Consider the following 16,164-nt stretch of genomic DNA (forward strand, 5'->3'; position numbering starts at 1 on the left):
ATATAGCCCAGGTTATTGATAGAGGCAAGAGAAGAGATCTTGACCAATATCTTTGTGTCCTCACTAGTCACAGGAGAGGTCCTGGAGGAAATCAGAAATCAAATGGCCAACGTTGTGGGTTGAAGGACCTGTTTGTGAGCTGTACTGTTGTATGTTCTATGTAGTACCCTCACTCAATCTATTTATACTATATCTATAATGGAATTAATCAGTATCTTCACCCAGTCTGCACTGTATATAATCTACATATGCAGTATTCAGACCCTGGTATGTATTGTCATAATTCTGTATAGTGCCTCAGTTCCATTTGTATTGTTGGGAATCTGTTAAGTGTTTCTGTTGCAGCTTGATATAAAGCCATGGCATTGAAGAACACAGGATCATGCCCTTCATTCACCACATCTGTGCCGACCACAGCACCCATCTTTACTGACCCTGCATTCACACAAAGATTCCTTTTCTTAAAGGCCTTGGTATTTCAAGTGTTTGTCTAGATGTTCCTTTACATGTTGTGAGACTACCTAATGCCACCTTTGACACTTCGATTGCAACTTAAACCACCCTCTGGTTGAAAATAGATCTCCTTCAGATCCCCTCCAACTCACCTACCTCTCACCTTCAAACTATGCCTTCCAGCCTTAGACACCCCCACCATTGGGAAAAAAAAAGTCTTACTATTGACTCTATCAATCACACACAAAATTCTGTGTGTACCTATTATGTCTACCCTCAGTCTCTGCTTCAGGGAAAACAATCCCAGCTTATCCAGTGTCTTCTTATAGCTGAGACATTCCATCCAAGGCATGCTGCAATTCTCCTCTGCACTCTCTCCAGTGCAATCATATCTGTCCCATGGTGTGGTGACTAGAACTGCACACAATACTCCAGCTGTGGCCTGACACACAATGAATTTATAACATGATGTCTCAGCTCTTATATGCTGTGCTATAGCTGATGAGGGCAAGCATCTCATATTGTGTTTTTCAGCTTCCCATCCACCTGTGAAGCTACTTTCATTGATTTATGGACGTGTGCCTCAGGATTCAGAAAGCCCTAGCATTTACTGTATATCTCCTGCCCTCATTTTCCCTCTCAAAATATTTGTGTTGGAATTAAATTGGATCTGCCAACGTTCTACCCAACTTTTCATCTGAAATATATCCAGCTGTAGCCTTAGACAACCCTCCTCACACTGCGCAACACCATGTATTCATGTTATTCACAAACCAACTAATTGTATCTCCTACATTTACAGCTTTCCAGTCAGAAAATCTTCTTTCCATCTTCACCTTCTGTCTCATATCACTAGGAGATATTTGCATCCACTCTGCCAACTTACCCTACATCCCATGGACCTGCGTACAATGCACAACCTTGTCAAAGTCCAGACATCCCTGTGGAAAACATCAATGCATTGTCCTTGGGAATAATCTCAGTTAACTCTTTCCCACAAAATAAAAGCCATCCTGATCAATCCTTACCTTTCCCAGTGTAGATAAATCTGGTCTCTTAGAACTTTTTTTTGCAATACTTTCCCTGCAATTGATGCAATACTCACTGGCCTGTGGGCTTATCATTGTTGCCCTTCTTTAACAAAGTAACAATATTTACTGCCCTCTAGCCTCCTAGCACCTCATCTATTGCCAATGAAGTTGGAAAAATCTCTGTCAGGGTCCCAACAATCTTCTCATTTGACTCTCATAGCAGCTGAAGATACATCTCATTTGGCTCTGGGCATCTCACAGCTCCTCCTTAATACTCACATGCTCCAGAATATCACTCTTCCTTGATCTGATGTCTCCATCTACAATGTCTTTCTCCTTGGTAAATATCCAGCAGATATTTATTCAGAACTTTGATCACATTCCTTGGCTCCACAGATAGTAACCAGGGAAAGAGTGACAATTTGCTTTCAATATACTCATAAAGCGTCTCAGGATTCTTCTCAATCTTGTCTGCCAATGGTATTTCATTGGTCCTTTTATCTTTAAGTACTCTTCTACACTTAAAGGATTCTCCATTTTGAGATGCATGTACCAGTTATGTTTCCTTTTTTCTCATCAACCCTCTATGGTCCTTTACACCTGACCTTGTCATCCTTACCTTTTGCACTTACTGGAACCTGTTGGCCCTGAACTATGTGTATCTCTTCTGGAAAAAAAAATCTGTTGTTTTACCCGCAAGCATCTGTTCCCAATCTAATTTCACCAGGTCCTCTCTTATGCTATAGAAACCAGCCTTCCCTCAATATAGGACCTTAAATTCTCGATCATCCTCATCCCACTCGATTATTACCTGAAACTTACAGAATAATGATCATTCTTACCAAAATCCCCCCCATTGAAACTTCCACCGCATGTCCAGTTCATTTCCTAAGTGTTGTCTCAAAAACTCCCTTGGGTGCACTTTACAAAGTCCTCCTCGTCCAAACCCTATATAAAGGCAATCCTAGTCAGTACTGGGCGGAACTGAAACCCCCACTACTATATCCTTATTCTCTTTCTCCTTTCTGTCATTTGTCTACGTATCTGATCCTGTGTCCTGATGAATGTTGGGGTGGACTGCAGTGTAACCCAAGCAAAATGATTGTCCTGGTCTTATTTCAAAGTTGCATTGATAATGCCTCATTGGAAGAACCTTCCAAGACATTCTCCTTCTATATTGCCATCTTATTCTCCTAAATTAATTCCGAATTAATTGGGGCACCACAGTAGCTTAGCAGTTAGCACGACATTATTACAGCTTGGGGAGTTGGGGTTCAGAGTTCAATTCTGGTGTCCTCTGTAAGGAGTCTCTATACGTCCTCCCCATGGAATGCAGGGGTTTTCCCCAGGTACTCTGGTATCCTCCTACAGTCATAAGACCTACTAGATAGGTTAATTGGCCATTGTAAATCATCCCATGATTGAGTTGTTGAGGGTTGTTGGGGTGGTGGGCAGGAAGGGTATATTCCACATTGTATCTCTAAATAAAATAACAAATAATACTGCATTTAAGATCACTAACCCACTCCCAGCACACCTGAAACTTTTATACCCTGGAACTGTATTGAAGAGAATCTGTACATTGAGCCTTCTAAGTATGGAATTTGTTCAGTATCTCTGCTGCAGTCTGTTTCCATAGAATCTTATATAATGCTCCTCTCCTCGTCTACATTGTATGGAATTTGAAGCGTGTCCTTTCATCTTGACCATAATGTATGGAATCTGACAGGTCACTGGATGCATTTAAGGCAAAGGTTGATAGATTCTTGGTAAGTCGGAGCGTGAAAGGTTACGGGGAGAAGGCAGGAGAATAGGGAATTTTTGCAATAGTTTTCCTACAATTGATGCAATACTCACTGGCCTGTGGGCTTATCATTGCTGTCCTTCTTTAACAAAGTAAAAACATTTACTGCCCTCTGGCCTTCTAGCACCTCATTTACTGCCAATGAAGTTGCAAAAAGTTGCAAGTCAGGGCCCCAACAATCTTCTCATTTGACTCTCATAGCAGGCTGTATTGTAAGGAGCCTGTATTGACGTATTTAATGTACTCTGTATAGTGTCTGTGACCTCTGACTACATTATATGAAATCTATGTTACATAGTGTATCTGCCCTTCTCTGTACGTATGGAATCTCAGAGAAAATCAGGTAGGTGCTGGATCCTAAGAGACAGAATGTGTAGATGCAACACACATAAAAGTTGCTGGTGAACGCAGCAGGCCAGGCAGCATCTCTAGGAAGAGGTGCAGTCGACGTTTCAGGCCGAGACCCTTCGTCAGGACTAATTGAAGTGCTTCCTTCAGTTAGTCCTGACGAAGGGTCTCGGCCTGAAATGTCGACTGCACCTCTTCCTAGAGATGCTGCCTGGCCTGCTGCGTTCACCAGCAACTTTTATGTGTGTTGCCTGAATTTCCAGCATCTGCAGAATTCCTGTTGTTTGAATTTGTAGATGGCTTTTTTTTTTTTAGGGCAGCTTCTGATTGAGCCCACTAGGGGATCAGTTATTCTGGATTGGGTGCTGTGTAATGAACCAGATTTGATTAGGAAGCTTAAGGTAAAGGCACCTTGAGGAGGCAGTAATCATAATATTAATAGAATTCATCCTTCAATTTGAGAGGAAGAAACTAAAGTCCTATGTATCATTATTAAAGTGGAGTAAAAGGAGGAATGAAAGATGAACTGGCTAAAGTTGACTGGAAAAGGGGACAGTGGCAGGGATGACAGCAAAGCAGCAATGGCTAGAGTTTCCGGGAGCATTTTGAAGATGCAGGATAGATACATCCCAAAGAAGCATTCTAACTGCAGGCTGAAGCAGCTGTGGCTGACAAGTGGATGCAGTTTCTGTTACTAGGGAGAAATGCTTAGAAAGCTGAGAGGTCTGAAGGTAGATATCACTTGGACCAGATGGACTACACCCCAGGGTTCTGAAAGAGATAGCTGAAGATTGTGGAGGCATTAGTCGTGATCTTTCAAGAATCATTTGATTCTGGAATGGTTTCAGAGGATTGGAAAATTGCAAATTTCACACCACTGATCAAGAAGGGAGAGAGGCAGAAGAAAGATAATTATAGGCCAGTTAGTCTGACCTCAGTGGTAGGGAAGACATTGGAGTTGATTGTTAAGGATGTGGTTTTGGAGTAGTTGGTAAAATAGGCGGAAGTCAGCATGGTTTCCTTAAGAGAAAATCTTGCCTAGCAAATCTGTTAATATTCATTGAGGAAATAACAAGCAGGATAGACAAAGGAGAATTAGTGAATGTTGTGTACTTGGATTTTCAGAAGGCTTTTGACATGGAGCTGCACATATGGCTGCTTAACAAGATAAGAGCCCATGATATTACGAGAAAGATACTAGCATGGATAGAGCAGTAGCTGATTAGCAGGAAGAAAGGAGTGGGAATAAAGCAACCTTTTCTGATTAGCTCCCGATGACAGGGGTCTGTGTTGGAACCACCTATTTTACATTGTATGTCAATGATTTGGATGATAGAATTAATGGCTTTGTGGCTGGTTTGTAGATGATACAAAGACAGGTGGAGGGGCAGGTAGTGTTGAGCAAGCAGGGAGGTTGCAGAAGGACTTGGATAGATTAGGAAAATGAGCAAGGAAGTGGCAAATGGCATACGGTGTCGGGAAATGTATGGTCATACAACTTTGGTGGAAAGGAATAAAAGTATAGACTACTTCCTAAATGGGGAGAAAACTCAAAAATCCACAGTGCAAAGGGACTTGGGAGTCCTCATGCATGATTTCCTCAAGGTCAATTTGCAGGTTAAGTTGGTGGTGAGGAAGGCAAATACAATGTTAGCGTTCATTTTGAGAGGACTAGAATATCAAAGCAATGATGTATTGCTGAGGCTTTATAAGGCACTGGTGAGGCCTCACTCATAGTACTGTGGTCAATTTTGGGCCCCTTATTTAAGAAAGGATGTGCTGGCATTGGAGGGAGTTCGGAGGGAGTTCAGAGGAGGTTCATGAGAATGATTCCGGGAATGAAAGGCTTATTGTATGAGGAGCAATTGATTGCTCTGGGTCCTTACTCACTAGAATTTAGAAGTTGTCATCTCAGAGGGATTCTCTTTAAAAGCTATCTCACAATGAAAGGCCTCAGTAGAGTGGATGTGGAGCGGATGTTTCCTATGGTTGAGGAGTCTAAGACCAGAGGGCATAGACTACAGGGACATTGCTTTAGAACGGAGATAAGGACGAATTTCTTTAGCCAGAAGGTGGTGAATCTGTGGAATTTTTTGCCACATGCAGTTGTGGAGACCAGGTCATTGGATGCACTGAAGGCGAAGGTTGATAGATGCTCGATAAATCAGAGCGTGAAAGGTTACGGGGAGATGGCAGGAGAATAGGGATGAGAGTGAAATGTATCAGCTATGATGAAATGGCAGAACAGACTGGATGGCCTGAATGGTCTAATTCTGCTGCTATGTTTGAAGGTCTATTTGCTCAGTTTATTGCTCTCCATGTGTATTGTGTGGAATTTAAATAACATCTCTGCACTGATCTCTGTTGTATGGAACATGTACTAGCGGCTCAGCCAAAGTGTATCTGAAGGAATCTGCAGTGGGCCTCTTTTCTATCAGTTGGACATTGAAATAATTATAATCAGGCACTACCTTGGTCAATTCCTGGGCATTAGCTAGATTATCGACTGCGATTGCCAGAAACACATTCAGCAAGGTGTCTTTTCATCAGAGTTAAGGCATTCAGAAAGTGAACTGACAAACCGATAAGACAGTCTTTTTAAAAATGTAGTACCGGCCCTGATTGGAGAAGGTTGTCCTTATTGCAGAGAATTCCAAACCAAGTCCTCCACCCAGCAAAGAAACAAATCACATGACAATCAACAAGTAATCAGTGTAGTTATGGCAGACCCAGAACGGTCCCAAACTGCTGATTCTTTGCTGGAAATTAAAATAGTGAGAACAAAATTCAGTTTCTCCATTTGGTGTTCCTATCAACTAGTGAATTAATAGGCAGGCTCACATTCATTTCAACTGTTCACTTGGCAGAGAGTTTTAAGCATGGCAGGTGGCTGACAAATGTGAGTATATGGTCTCATATACGAAACTGCAGGACCTTATACTTCTGTGCTTTTGCAGTTGGTGCTCAAAATGAGAACTCATACAGAGGGATGTGCATTTAGAATGGAGATAAGGAGGAATTTCTTTAGCCAGAGGGTCATGAATCTATGGAATTCGTTGCCACAGGCGGTTGTGGAGGCCAAGCCATTACGTACATTCAAGGTAGAGGTTGGAAGATTCTTGATTGGTCAGGGCATAAAGGGACACAGGGAGAAGGCAGGAGATTGGGGCTGGGAGGGAAAATGGATCAGCCAGGATGAGTTTGGCTCCTATATCTCATTGTCTTTTGGTCTATACACTGGTGAGACCAAATGCTGAGTACGTAAACATCAGCCATTTGTACTGTATACAATAGCCAGCTCAAGCTTCTGGATACATGCAATTTCAACTTCCTTTCTCGTTCCCACAACAATGGCTTTCTCCTGGCTCTTTGAGGTCCACCAAAAACCAGAGGAACAGCACATCATACTCTAAAACACGACAGAATCTGCAGACGCTTGGGATCCAAAGCAACACACACAAAATGCTGGAGGAACTCAGCAGGTCAGGCAGCATCTACGGAAAAGAGTAAACTATTGACGTTTTGGGCCAAGACCCTTCTTCGCCCAATAATCTGTCTGCATGGTCTACAATTCAAAGGTTTGAACATTGACTTTTCCATCTTCAGTTAACCCTCTTCCCCCTGTGTTGTTTTCCCACTCTTACCAGTCCAGACAAGTCCAGCTCAACTTTTCTATTGCCCCTCCTCTACCCCATGTTAGACATCACCCTCTCTAACTTGATTTCATCTTCCTATCACCCATTTACCCGTCCTCCTGGGTTTCTTCTCCCTTGGTTCAAGTTTCCTTTTCCTTAACTTATCTCCATCTGCCTATCATTCCTCCCTTACCTGATTCTATCACATACTAGTCTCTGTCTCAATGCTGCCCCTCCCCTTGTTGGCTCCAACTGCCCATCATCTGCTCACCTGGTTCCACATATCACCTACGAGCCCTTGCCTCACCGTCCCCGTACAATTCCATATTCTGGCTCTCTTCTCTATACCAGGGGTTCCTAACTATTTTTCATGCCATGGACCAATGTCATTAAGCAAGGGGTCCATGGACCCCAGGTTGGGAATCTCTGTTCTACACTCTCAGTTCTGATATTGAGGCTTGACCTGATCCCTCCACCTCCACAGGTGCTGCCTGATCCAATGGCCATGGTGTTTGCTGTCATGGAGGGACAACATCTTGATTAACTACCCAACAAAATGTTCTTCTGTTCACTCGTGGGACCTCTTGTTCTCCCCAGACAACCTGGGACACAACCATTTAAATATTCCAATATTGCTTCGTTTGGCAATCTTCATGGTTTTGCCATGGTCAAAGGCCACAAATCCTACGGCAACTTATTCTTCCTGAAGAGCTCATACTGAAATGTCTGGTATTGATCTCTCTTCATTTGTCTATGGTTTAATTTCTAGACCCAGACTGTAATGGTGCTAACCCTCAACTTCTCCTGGAAAACCAGATTCTAACACTTAATACTAGAACAATCACCCCAACTATCCAGTAAGATTCCTGTAGAAAGTTAGGTTCAAGAGTCAAGAATGCTAGGGTTCTTTCAACAAAGTGATTTGTGTTCCTCCTAAGCCACTGAACCACCCAGGTCAAATAAGAAGTTGGTAACTTGTTGCCAGAAGTTTTAAAAACTTGTATGTATTTCTTTTTCCTAATAAAAGACCCTTCCACTTCCTTCCTGCCACTATTTTTGATCTTTGTGTTAATCTTCAATGAGCTTATTCCTCTTTTTGAATCTGATTTGACCTTAATCCTCCATCAGTTTTCTAAATCTTTCTTCAATTCCAAGTCTGAGTGTGAGGAGAGACTAACTATTGGCCAAACTCTCCAGCCTTGTGACTTCAATTTGCTTGCATTAACCATAACTTACATGTATAAACTGAAAGGTGCTGAAAAAATTATAGAAGGGCATATGTAAGATATTAATACTCTGGCAACTAATGTGTTGGATTATCTTCTTTATGAAGACATTATTTCCTTTAGTGACACCTTTACGACCAGCAACCTCGCATATGTGAAGGGGAGGTTGAGTAACATTTTACTGAATGGCCAATATCATTTAAAAATGACATTAGCCCCTTCTTTCATATCAGCAAGGTAGTGCATTATTCACTCTAGGCTTTGAATATTTTGAAAGGATCCCTGAGTTCCTAATCAGAGAGTATAGTCTGGAAGAGCAGGAAGTTTATTGAGCCAAAGGATACAGTTGCCGAAGAGTGTGAGGACAATGAAATAGACAGAAGACCACATTCCAGAGTTTACACCTCCTTGTGATTTTATCCCATTGTACATCACCTCGTTCCAGTCTTCACCCGTTAAAATCTGTAGGGAAAAGATTTCACATTACTCTGGTTGCATAAGCAGAAGGAACTCAAACGTGCAAAGGTCAGATCTGGATCAAAATCTTGTGGACATAATGGGACCAATATAAGGAAGCACAGAAATTAACATTGATTTTCATTACCACTCAGTAAAAACACCAGTACCCTGTTTACAGAAAGCTGGAACCCTGGTCCTCTAGTTCAAACAGTCACAGTACTCAAAAAAAGACAAATGTGTGGGTTGTGTGCTGCCCTGCCGGGAACCTGATGTGTAGCCCTGCCTGCCAATGGCAATGACGATCTAATTGCTGCATATTTTGGTGTGGAGTCATCCAGTAATGCAGCAGAAATCGGCTGCATGCAAGGAATGTGCTGGGAGAACTTGGGCAAGCGGTGTGGCTATTCAACAGATAAGGGAAGCAAAATGCATCCTGCTAGCACCCCCTGCAATGACTGCTGTATGTGCTGGCAGACTGCCTGGGTAAAATCTAGAACTTTGCCACACCTTGTCTGTGCTGAATCACAATGCTGAATTAAACTAAATCCCTTCTGCCTGTACATAATCCATAACCCTGCATCCGTCATATTCATGTGGCCCCCCACTGCCCCTGGCAACATGTTCCAGGCACCCATCACTCTGTGTTTAAAAAAAAATCTTGCTGCTCTTATACTTCAAACTCTGACATTTCTACTCTGGGAGAAAGATTCTGATCATCTGCCTCTCATAATTTAATAAAGCTCTATCAAGTCGTCCCTCAGCCTCTGATCTACCAGAGGCAGCAATCCAACTTTGTCTGCCCTGCAGTCACTCTCTCTAATCACTTGCACTAGAAGGTGCTGGCGCCCCTCCCTCTGTTCGGTTGCGAGCTCTCCTCAGCTCAAGAGATTTCCTTGATAAGCTTGATGACCAGTGACTACCTCACGTTATGTCTCAATGAATAACTGTACACAGAGCTATGCCAGTTTGAGTTGGTGTGGCCTGAGTAATAATCGGCATGGCAGCTGGACAGTCCATAGCAGGTTCTTGGCGCAACACCGTTGTCAGTAACATACTTCATTGTATTGCCCAGATTACAACAGGGTTTGTTCCTGAACTGTTTGTGAGTGGGAATTGAACAACAGTGTGTGGGAGAGGATTACTGAGACAGCTATGAAAGCAGAGCAGGCAGATGGGTATGCCTATCAGCTGGCCTCTCAAATGCTTGTGCATAGGTACAGAGTGTCCGTCAGTCGGAGGTTTGTAAGCTGGGGAGGACTTGTACAGCTGTAGTGACTCCTTTTCGCACAGATTTCACCAATGTCCTTGTTTCCTTGTTACTTTACATAGCATCACTGACTTGTGACCCATATTTTCATCAATTAACCGTAAAACTGTACCTCCCTTAATCGCAGAACTCTGCAGAGAGTGGTGCGGACAGCCCAGTGCATCTGTAGTTCCCATGATTCAGGACATTTACAAGGACAGGTGTAGGATCACTGGGGACCCAAACCATCCCAACCACAATCTATTCCAGCTGCTACTATCTGGTAAGTGCTACCACAGCATAAAAGCCAGGACCAACAGGCTCTAGGAGAGCATCTTCCACCGGGCCATCAGACTGATGAACTCATGCTGATTTGAGTGTACTCTATATTACATTGACTGTTCTATTTATTATAAATTATTATAAATTCCCATGATTGCACATTGCACATTTAGATGGAGACGTAACGTAAAGATTTTTACTCCTCATGTATGTGAAGAATGTAAGAAATAAAGTCAATTCAATAAAAAAAATACATATCATCTTTGTTACATTTGTACAAATCTACTAATATTTGCGTATCTTCACATCACTCACTCACTGATGACCCTATCTGACTCATTTACCACATGCTTTTTTTTTAACCAAACACAGAATGAGGTTCTGTTAAAAGTCATAGACCACTACAGAAACAAGCCCTTCGGCTCATCTAGTCCATGCTGAACCATGAATCTGCCTAGTCCCATTGACATACATCTGGAGCATAGCCCTCCATAACCCTTACATCCATGTTCTTAACCAAATTTCTCTTAAATTTTGAAATCGAACTCCCACCCTCCATTTTCGCTGGCAGCTTGTTCTACACTCTTATCACTCTCTGAGGAAGAAGTTCATCTCATGTTCCCCTTAAACATTTCACCTTTCTACCTTAGTTTTAGTCTCACCCAACCACAGTAGAAAAAGCCTGTTGCATTTAATCTATCTATACCCCTCATAATTTTGTATGTCTCTATAAATTCTATCCCCCATTTTTCTACGCTCCAGGGAATAAAGCCTGAACCTATTGAACTTTCCCTCTAACTCAGGTCCTCAAGTCCTGACAACATCCTTGTAAATTTTCTCTGCACTCTTTCAATCTTATTGAGTATCTTTCCTGTAGTTAGGTGACCAGAATGCACACAACACTCCTAATTAGGCCTCATCAATGTCTTGTACAACTTCAATAAAACATCTCGATCCTATCTAGGTATTTATCAGTGAGTGATCAATCGTACACATGTCCATCTCTCATTGAGGGCACTCACCTCCAATTGACTCATATTATGTAACTTCACTCACTGCATTTTAATCTCTCTGTATTTAATGTCTTCACTAATATAACATATATAGGATCATAGAGTCACAGATGTAAAGCATAGAAGTATGCCCTTTGGCACATCTCATTCCTCTCACCTTAAACCTAGGCTGCCTTGTTTTTGATAGCCTAACCTTATTAAAATGGTTTTGGCTATCTACCCAGTCTTTGTCTTTCATAATCCTATAATACTCCTATGACATCATCCTCCATCTCCATTGCTCCAGGGAAAACATGCCAAGCTTATCCAATCTTTCTGCATAACACATGTCCTCTAATGCAAACAACATTCTGGTGAACCTCTTCGACACTCTGTTCAGCAAAATCACATCCTTCCTATCGAACTACATGCAGTACTCCAAGAGCACTCCTGCCTTGTATAGCTACAATGTGATAATTCACTTTGATATGTCCTCTCAGCCAATAAAATTACACGTTTTTAGACTCATTGCCAAATGTTCCATACCTTCACCAGTCACTGATTAATTTTGCAAATCTTCACCTATTATTAACCAACATTACATCGGTATTCACTGACTGACTGACATCACCCTAATGCAATGACTTGAGAGCCCAGTAATGTCTTAGTAAGTGAAAGTTTTTGATCTGAAGAATCGATATGGAACTGTGACAATATTGTTGTGATTTGTACTCTCATGTTGCAATTGGCCGAAACTTGCTTTGTCAATTTTGTTAATCTGCTTGAAATAGGACCTGACTACTTTTGCAAGTAAATCCAAAATCATCACTCAAGGGCCAGCAGAAATTACAACAGAGTTTGTACATCATCTGCACTCACCAATGTTATACCTCTTCAAAGCACACAGATTATTACATATCTTCACAAATGCTTCATATTTGACTCTATAATTCTATGTCTTTGTCACCAGTCATCTTCACTATGCCACTTAGCTTTATGTCTTCATTACTCACTCACTTGTTCATGATTACTGGATATAGTTTAAGTTTATTGGCCTTTGACTCATTGCACATCTTTGTTTCTAACTGACAATTACTGAAAAACTTTGGATGAATACTACTTGCTCTTTCTGATAATTATCAAGTGCTACACACAGAGGGACACATTATAAGGAATACACCATTTTCTGATAAGTGATCTTTGTGCTTTGACTAGCACACTTCTTTTTCTTCAATGCATCTCTGCATAACTTTGACTTATTCATGCATTAGTAAGGCCTTCATTTAAAGTGCTGGACACCTGTACCTGAAACACAGTGATGATTGCAGCGGGAAAGGTGTCAAAGTTGGTTGGAGGTGTACCTTCCTCAAAGTTGAATCTAAGATGAAAAGAACATGTGAAAGGACTTGAAGGCTGCACAATGAAACAGAAAACAACATCAGTCACTCATGTATCGTTATAAGGAAGTAATGGGTTGGTGCAGTAATAGAGAGAAACAGCATAGAAATAGTGGCCCTTCAGCCCACTGAGTACATGCTGACTGTCAATTATTACTTATACCAATCCTATATTACTTCCATTTCTAAATTTTTCCCAATATTCTCATCTACGCTCCGCAGATTCTACTGCTCTAGTGGCAGGTTATAGTCACCAATTAACCTACAAAACTGGAATGTGGGAGGGAACTCGAACACACGGGAGAAATACACACAGCCACAGAGAGAATGTGCAAACTCCACACAGAAAGTACCCAACACTGGAATTGAACTTGGGTCTCTGATGCTGTGAGGAAGCTGCTCTACCACAGGTCTGGAAAATCTGCGAGTGAGACTTGCCTCTTGGCTGCTAAACTTTCCACCCACCATCTGTAAGGCAAAAATCTAGAGTGTGAAGGAATAGTCTCCAACAATGTTCCAAATTGCTGGGTCCCATACCCAATGCAGTCTGTTCTAGTGGCAGACCCGACATATATTCAATAGTTAGTGCCATGTCTTGATGCACTTTGGCTACACTGCATATTATTCAAAGAAAGCACAATATCAACGTCAAAACATTTGAGGAAGCACCCATAACCTCCACCACATGAAAACTAAAGATATTTTTTTATTTTATTTAGAGATGCAGTGCAGAACAGGCTATTCCGTCCCTTCAAGCCACACTGCCCAGCAAACCATCAATTTAACCCTAGCCTAATCACTGGACAATTTGCAATGACCAATCAACCAACTAACCGGTACATCTTTGGACTGTGGGAGGATACCAAAGTATCAAGGGGGGGGGTTGATGTACTGACTCCTTCCAGATGATGTCGGAACTAAACTCTGAACTCCAAAGCCCCAAGCTGTAACAGCGTTGTGCTAACCGCAACGCTACGGTGATGCCCAGGTACGTGGGAGTACTGTAACTTACACAATCCATTCCAACACCTACACCATTCTAATCTGGCTCTCTTTGTCTTTTTGTTTGGTTTGGAATCCTGATGTTTCCAAACTAACAGCATTTGGCATTTCATCCAACTGGCAGCAATTCAAGGCAGGTCTCCGCGAACTTACTAAGCACAAGGGCAATAAATTTTGTCAGCGCATCTCAAGAATGGTTGCAAAACATTCCATTAAATATCATGCAATGGTGATTTCAAATGGAGGAGGTGCCATTTTCCACACCCTTGGTGAGCGATGAGGGAAATATAGAACAGATGGCCGTGAGAAGCTGTTGAGGTGGGGTTGCAGGAGAATGCTAGGTAGATGAGGAATGTCATCGGATAGGGAAGGGAATGTGGGTTTGATGACATGGTAAGGTGAGTAGGTGAAGGTGAAATGGAATGTGGTAAGAAAAGTATAGGAGTAGGTTTGAGGGGTAAGCAAGAAGTTGGCAATAATATCCCTGATAAGCAAGAGGAGTTAGGCAGGCTGAGCTGATACTTAAATCAACCAGATGTGCGGGGAATACTCACTGACCACCAAACAGCTGCATCCCCAGAAGAGCAAATACAACGATGAAGAGGAAGAGGAGGAACAGGAGGCTGATGATGGATTTCATCGAGCTCATTAAGGAGACTACTAGGTTCCGCAGAGAGGCCCAGTACCTTGGAAAGAGAGAGGAAAAGGATTATCAAAGGAAAATAAAAGTCAAGACAATCAAAGACTACACACATGTTTGAGAAACTTGTGAGAAGCATGGAACAGAGAGCTAAAGGTAAAAGGAGTGCTCAGGAGGCAGTGATCATAATATAATAGAATTCACCCTAAAATTTGAGAGGCAGAAGCTGAAATCAGATGCATCAGAATTACAGTGGAGTAATGGGAATTACAGAGGCATAAAAGAGGAGCTGGCCAAAGTTGATTGGAGGGGGACAATAGCAAGCAAAAGTGATGGCACCGCAGCAATGCTGGAGTTTCTGGGAGCAATTTGGAAGGTGCAGGACAGATGCATCCCAAAGATGAAGTTTTCTAAAGGGAGCAAGAGGCAACTTTGGCTGACAAGAAAATCAAAGCCAACATAAAAGCAAAAGAGAGGGCATGTAATACAGTAAAAATTATTGCTGAGCTGGAGGATTGGGAAGCTTTTAAAAACTAACTAAAAAAGCAATATGGAGTGAAAAGATTAAATATGAATGCAAGGTAGCCAATAATATAAAAGAGGATACCAAAAGTCTTTTCAGAAACATTAAAAGAGAGGTGAGAATGGATATCAGACTGCTGGAAAATGATGCTGGAGAGACAGTAATGGGGGGACAAAGAAATGGTGTACAGACTTTATTTCTCAATACTCTTCACTGTGGATGTCAACAGCAGTGAGCCAGAAATTTGTGAGTGTCAGGGGACAGAAATGAGTGCAATAGCAGTTACTAAGGTAAGCTGAAAAGTCTTAAGGTTGGTATGTTACGTGGACCAAATGGACTACACCCCAGGGTTCTGAAGGAGGTAGCTGAAGAGATTGTGGAGATATTAGTGATGATCTTTCAAGAATCAATAGATTCTGGAATAGTTCTGGAGGACTGGAAAATTGCAAATGTCACTCCACTCTTTAAGAAGGGTGGGAGCCAAGGACAGGAAATTATAGGCCACTTAGCCTGATTTGAGCAGTTGGTAAGGTGTTGGAATCTATTTTCAAGATTGAGATTTCAGGGTACTTAGAGGCACATAATAAAATAGTCCAAAGTCAGCATGACTTCCTTAAATGAATTCTGAGTCAGTGGATGTTGTTTACTTGGATTTTCAGAAGGCCTTTCACAGATGCCACACATGAGGCTGCTAAACAAGATAAGAGCACATGGTATTACATGAAAATTATTAGCTTGGGTAGAAGATTGGCTGACTGGCAGGAGGCAAAGACAATAAATAAAGGAGGGCCTTTCCTGGTTGTTTGCCAGAGACTGCTGGTGTTCCACAAGGACTGGTGTTGGGACTGCTTCTTTTTATGTTATACGTCAATAGTTTGGATGACGAATTGATAACTTTGGGGCCAAGTTTGCAAACATTAAAAAAAAATAGGTGGAGGGACAGGTAGTGTTGAGAAACAGGGAGGCTGCAGAAGGACTTAAACTGATTAGGAGAATTGTCAAAGAAGTGGCAGATGGAAGAATTGAATTGAAGAAGAATTGAATTAACTTTATTTCTTACATCCTTTGCATCCATGAGGAGTAAAAATCTTTATGTTACGTCTCCGTCTAAATGTGTAATGTGCAA

The 16,164-nt window shown here is 41.8% G+C and overlaps 1 protein-coding gene across 1 annotated transcript in view; it reads right to left on the reverse strand.

The window, feature by feature from the left end:
- The window catches only part of LOC140206151 (probable voltage-dependent R-type calcium channel subunit alpha-1E), a 632,362-nt gene that overhangs the window by 201,763 nt on the left and 414,435 nt on the right, over nt 1-16,164 (reverse strand). Inside the window, exons 15-18 of the mRNA XM_072274389.1 lie at nt 14,430-14,561; nt 12,782-12,854; nt 8,842-8,959; nt 6,108-6,175 (exon numbers count right to left, since the gene is read on the reverse strand). Of these exons, the coding sequence (XP_072130490.1) occupies nt 6,108-6,175; nt 8,842-8,959; nt 12,782-12,854; nt 14,430-14,561 (391 nt within the window). The remainder of the gene's footprint in view (nt 1-6,107; nt 6,176-8,841; nt 8,960-12,781; nt 12,855-14,429; nt 14,562-16,164) is intronic.

This window comes from Mobula birostris, chromosome 12, assembly GCF_030028105.1.
Source record: "Mobula birostris isolate sMobBir1 chromosome 12, sMobBir1.hap1, whole genome shotgun sequence".
Classification (NCBI taxonomy): domain Eukaryota; kingdom Metazoa; phylum Chordata; class Chondrichthyes; order Myliobatiformes; family Myliobatidae; genus Mobula; species Mobula birostris.